This window comes from Camelus ferus, chromosome 5, assembly GCF_009834535.1.
Source record: "Camelus ferus isolate YT-003-E chromosome 5, BCGSAC_Cfer_1.0, whole genome shotgun sequence".
NCBI classification, from domain to species: Eukaryota; Metazoa; Chordata; class Mammalia; order Artiodactyla; family Camelidae; genus Camelus; species Camelus ferus.
The window spans coordinates 28,864,584-28,870,583 of NC_045700.1; the positions used below are offsets into that span (position 1 = coordinate 28,864,584).

At 40.4% G+C, this 6,000-nt stretch overlaps 1 protein-coding gene across 1 annotated transcript in view; it reads right to left on the minus strand.

Annotated features, from left to right (window-relative positions):
* Window positions 1–5,733, minus strand: part of LOC102520532 (peroxiredoxin-5, mitochondrial-like) — a 30,897-nt gene extending 25,164 nt beyond the window's left edge. Inside the window, 1 exon segment of the mRNA XM_032480814.1 lies at window positions 5,566–5,733. Within this exon segment, the coding sequence (XP_032336705.1) occupies window positions 5,566–5,733 (168 nt within the window).
* Window positions 5,734–6,000: the final 267 nt, after the last annotated feature.

Below are 6,000 nucleotides of genomic sequence, written 5' to 3' on the forward strand. Positions count from 1 at the left end.
AGGAGGAGAGCTGGATCCATTCTTTTTATAAGCCCTTTGGCAAGAAGTATCAGAAGGACAGTGCATTCCTGACTCAGGGCACGTTTTCCCCAGAATCCTGCTTCAGGGCTGCTTGGCCCTTCACGATACACTCACAAGTTGCCTCCACCCATCTTAAGGCAGCTGAAGTCTTTTAAACAGTGTTGAAATGGAATAAGGCCAATAAGTACTGCAGGGGTGTGTCCCAAGGAGAGGAAGTGTTTCCCGAGCACATTGGAGTCTGTGTTCCATTTCCTTCAGAGTGGTGTCAGCAAGTAATACCTAGTGTGAAGAAGACATTTTGGAGCATGTTTATAGGGCCCATGGATGCACTTACTGTTTTAGAGGTATGAGCTTAAGTGTTGTTAAAATCTTTTGATGAGCACATGGAGGCCAGGCTGCTTCAGGCCTGCCCTAGCATGGGTCTGTAAGGAACCAGCGCAGCTCTCAGTGTTCTCTCCTGGGGAGCTGTGTGGTGTGCTTTAAACACTTTAACCCGTCATGCCTCAGGCTCTCAGGATTCACAGTAAGTTCTTATGCTCATCATGAAGTGCATTATGGTTTGCACTTTGATTATAATTGCTACCTTTCTTAACCGCTTAGTTTATTTTTGATCTTCTTAACCCCTCAAGGTGGATAGTATGTGATGTGGAGAGGGAATATGGTCTGGTGGTTAAGGGCACAGGAGAATAATCCTTATCTTACCACTAGCCAGCTCTGTACCTTTTGGCAATTACAAACTCCTCTAGATCTTAGTTGCTTATTTATAAAATGGGTATAATAACAATACTTACCTTATAGCATGTTTGTGAAATACAAATGAGGTAATATACATAAAATGTCTGGTATGTAATTCAATAAATATTAGTTACCGTTCTCCTCATCAAGATTACAGAGTTTGAAAGTGGGGTGGCTGGGATTCAAATGGAGACTTAACCTTCCAAGCTTTTGAAGGATCATGTTTTATAACAAAGATAACAAGTAATCAGAGTTAACATTTTATATTGAGCTCCAAAAATACTTGCTGGGTGTTATTCTAAGCACTCATGCATTAATGTCTTCTATAGTCATGTCCACTCTATGAGATTGGTACAGTTATCCCATTATCTACATTTGAAGATGGAGAAACTGAGGCTCAGAGAAGTTAAGTAACTTGCTCAAGATTCCTGGTGACAGAAGTGAACCCGCCGTCTGACCCGAGAGTGCAGGCTCTTAGCCACTACGCAGTGCTCTCAGTCACTGTGTGCATAAGACCTGACGCTATTTTTCAGAAGTCTTTCCTCAGTATTTATGGCTTCAGTCAGAGTGTTGAGGGTTCCAGTGTGAGAACCTCAGCCAAGTAAGCATGCCTGCAAAGCTGGCTGGGAGGGTACTCCAGGGTTCTCTGAGCAAACAGAAGGTATTTATCCTCCTAATGAAAGAAGGAATGCTGGGAAATTCATGGAAAACAAGTTCAGTCCAAAGGTGGTGACTATTAGGGAAGGGCAATTTTGAGTAAAGTTACTGAGTCAAGTAACCAGATTGCTCCCTGACTCAAGCTTCATGACTGATGCCTGACTGGAGGCCATTAAAAAATTATATTAATAGTTTTTATTTATCACAGCTCCATATGAATTCTCTATCATGACAATCGTTTGAGGAAAGTACTATGTTTTTATTTTTATATAGTTTATTTAAAAAATTTTTTTCCTTTTTGACTTATTTTTTGAGGGAGGAGGTAATTAGATTTGTTTATTTATTTATTTATCTATCTATTTATTTATTTAAATTAAAGGAGGTACTGGGGATAGAACCCGGGACCTCCTGCATGCTAAGTATGTACTCTACCACTGAGCTATATTCTCCCCCACAGGTATTATGCTTATATCCATTTTTCAGATGAGATATCTGAGGTACAGAGAAGTTTAAAAGATGTGTCTATTGCCATCACTACGCTGGTAACAGTGGGGTGACAGTATAACTCTCAACACCCAGACTGCAGGGCCTGCCCCGCTTCTGTGGATGTGATTATGGCGCAGTGAAGCCACACAGACTGGCAGGAGGCATCAGAGCAGCCACGCCAAAAGGGATGCTGCTTTTCCTAGCAGGGGCCCAGGGACTTTTCTGAAAGAGCCAAGGTTTGACATGGAAGTAGTGAAGCTTTGCACATTCTGAGATCTTATCAATAAGAAGTGTAACAAGATCTGGCTGAATAAAGTGATCCTGTTGCTCTTCTTCTGTCCCAAGGTGGTGTGGCTTGGGAAAGAACTCCTTGGAGAAGAATGATTGAGGCAGAGGCACTCTGCGTGAAGATGACACTTTTGTTTTCCTTGAGAAGACCATGCCATCAGTAAATGAGGCACTTTACTGAGGGCATGGTTTGTAATTTGCTCTAGTTTGAGTTATTTTCTGAGAAGAAACATCCTAGTGGAGGCTGTGCTATCTTTTTTAAGTGGGACATGGTAATAATTGAGTGATGTGGCTGGATGATCATGTTTCTTTTCTCTGGGACTTCATTCCAACTTTAGGGAGGATAGTTTTTAATTATTAAGATAATGTCAGACCAACAAGTCGGTGAGCCCTAGCAGGGTCATTCTATCAGAAAAACTTGGAGTCATCTGCTCCTTGTAATTTCATGTCAAATAAACCCTTTACCCACCAGGTGTTTTAAATAATATAGCTTAGCTCCAAGACCTACATACAGTGTTTTCTTTATGCTAAATTAGTTTGCTTAAGAAGGGCCTCCAAGATAGGTAAACTGTAAAAGGAAAACATTGCTCCCAAGAATCAAACCAACACAACCATTTATAACCTAATAAAAGTATATTTGGCCAAGAGAATGAATAGGATCTCGTTATTCTAGTGAAAGTATAGTTTGTGTTTTATTTCACTTAGCTTCGCCTTTCTATGAGTCATAAATAAGAGATGCCAAGTAATAAATACACCGTACAAAATGCATTTTAATAATCCTAAAGGGTTTCATTACTCTGGCTATAATCTGGAAATGTAAATTATTTCTGATACTTTGGCCCTCATTTATCAACTTCAGAGGTTCTGTTTTTGCTGCTATAAATGCTATAGGATTATGCTTACTGTTTACAGAATAAATTAACTTGGTATGGCTAAATGAAATTTCCTTGTTTTTGAATATCTGAAAGACAATATTGAAATCTTCAGGGAATATATCATGATATCTAATGTTGTGTGGGTTTTGATTTTTTTTTTGAAAATGAAAACAATCCGTACTTCAAGGTAATAAATTGGAAAGTTACCCATGAGAAACCAAACAGCTGTTTTCAATAACGCAGGTAAATTCCAGTCATGGGAAAATCTACAACTGCCTGAACTGTTGGAAAAGTCTTGGGCATTCAGCAGGCCTTGGGAATAGCAGAAAAATCCCTTATACAATCCGTGCCCAACCCATTGTTCTTATTTTGTTTTCTGTTCTCCATATTTACCTTCCATTCCAGTGAGTCTGGAATTTTGGATATTTAGTGCTCCAGGAATAAACTATATAGCCCTGAGTATTTGTACCAGTGCCTTGCTGTGGATCTGGAATGCCCTTTCTAAAACTCCATGTAGCCGTAACCTCCTTCAAGTCCTAGACCAAAGGCCACCTTTTCCACGAGGTACTTTAGCTCAGTGGCTGGCCCCCATCTCTGAAAGTCCTTTCTAAGTGGTTTACTTATATTCACATGTAACAGACATCACATAAATCTTTTATTTTTGATTTATGAAATTTTACTTTTGATTGATGATTTTTCACTTACCACAGAATTCTGGTCTTTCAAACTAGACAATAATTTCTGTGAGAACAAGGATCTTGTCTTAAACTTGTATGCGTTTCCCAAATTGCTTAGCAAGTGCTTTATACGCATTTGGGATTCAATGAATATTTGAGTAATTGAACATTGAATATATAAATGAGTGGGCTTCTAATAAACTGGTCTAGCCCAGCGGATGATTTGTTCACACCAGAGTAGCTATAAATGCCCTAGGTTTATGCCAGCTATTAATGGAGTAAATTAACATGGGAAATGCATTGCTGTGTTTTGGAAAGACATCATATAGTGTTCTTGGAATTACTTAGTAATGTTTGTGCCTTATATTTTCAGTGTATATTTCACTCCTATCATAAAAGGTTTATGTATGTATGTATGTATGTGTGCATTTTTTTCCAGTGCAGATTAGTACCTTTGATTCTTCCTTATCCTCTTCCCACAGTACTGTGCTTTAACCCAAGAGGACTAGAGCCTACTTTTCTTCCTCAGTGGGAAAAACATAGGGATTACTATAAATACAGAGCTCCATCTGTGGATCACCGTGGTCAGTGCTTTTTCTAATAATACTGTTCTTCTCCTCTAGAATGCTGTTCATGATCCACATTGATCCACGTCCACTATTTTATCTATGAACTGCTCAAAAGTTACTTCTGCCTAAATGCCTTACCTGACCAGTTCCACTCCAGGCCTGTACATAGTGTTTCTTCATTATTTATTTATGTCATGTATACTTCATGACATTTCAACATTCATAAATTTACTTATTCATTCAACAGACATTTAATACATTCAAGCCCTGTACAAGGCAATGTGAAGTTACAAAGATGCCTCAGACACATCATGTCTTCAGGAAATGTGTAGCCTAGAAGGAGAGATCACACATATCTGGTAGTAGTAGTTAAGTACCACAGATAGTAGTAATGAGTTCCCCAAAAGAGGTACAGACAGTACCAATAATATCAATAATACAGGAGCTCAGAGGAAAGAGAACCTACTTTAAACTGAGGCTTTTTGGGTTAGGTTGTCATTTGAATGGGGCCTTATAGGCAGATAGAATTTGAACACATATTAGCTTATTGCTTTGTGATATTTCCATTGTAGACTAGACATAAGTCTACACGAATAGCATTTTCCTTGCTCAAGACTCCAGTGAGGAATCAGCAAGGCTTTGCTATGCCCTCCAAGGAAATATACTCCACAGAGCATGTCTGAGAAATGAAGATTATACAAAGTCATATAGGGAAGGAAAAGGTGGGTTTTACGTCACACATTCAGAGAGCATCTTTCAACCCCTCCATTCAACCTCTCCATTAATCTGTTCCCCTGTCTCTCTCCTCAGCCTGGAGACAGGAGGTCCCTTCTCTGGAAGTGCTCCCAAATGATATGAGGGCTTTGCTGGCTCCAGCCGCCCACCCCTGTGTCTGCTGGGTGCTTTTCCGTTGCTTTCCCCTGCCTCCCCTTCTCATGAAGCACCATTGATCACCCTTGAATGCTTCCACCCACTACTTGATGCTAAACAAAGGCCATTATTATGAGAATCAGGACTTTTTGTTCTCAGCAGTTAATAGCATCCACCGTCCTTCGAATTCAGTGAGAGAGTATAAATGACAAAATTTTGGGTCATACTGTAATTATTATGTGTGCTTGGTACATTCTGACTCTCTCAGGGGGTGGGTTCCATCTTCTGATTCTTTGGTTGCCTTGTCTTTCTACTTTACTGGCACCTGGCATGATGCTGTCTGCACAGAAGGCTGGGCGGATGGAGAAGCAAAGCAGCTTCCCTTACCGGGCAGGGCTCCGGGCTCAGGCACCACTCTGCCAGGTGAAGCAGACAGAAGCTGCACCTCATTGTTGTTTCTGCCACCGACATAATAGCCAAGGCCTCAGTCCCCAGGAGTAGGGTTTGCTGTTGTTCACTCAGGAGACCCTTAGAGGCAGAAGCTTCTTCTGGCATCTTGGAGTGTGGAACAAGGCTGGAGTGTGATGCCATCCCTGGGGAATTATCACAGAGGAATTTAAGACTAAGGAAGGTGAGATAAGGACATGTCCATCTCTGTCCCTAAGATGTCATCCAGTGTTAGCCACAGCTAATATTTATCATGGCATTTTGACCCTTCTAGTTCTAAAAAGAAAGCACTGTGACAAATCCTATTCATTAATTCCCATAGTACATGCTGACATGTGACATGCAAGTAGTTTCACCATGGCTGTCAGAATTTAT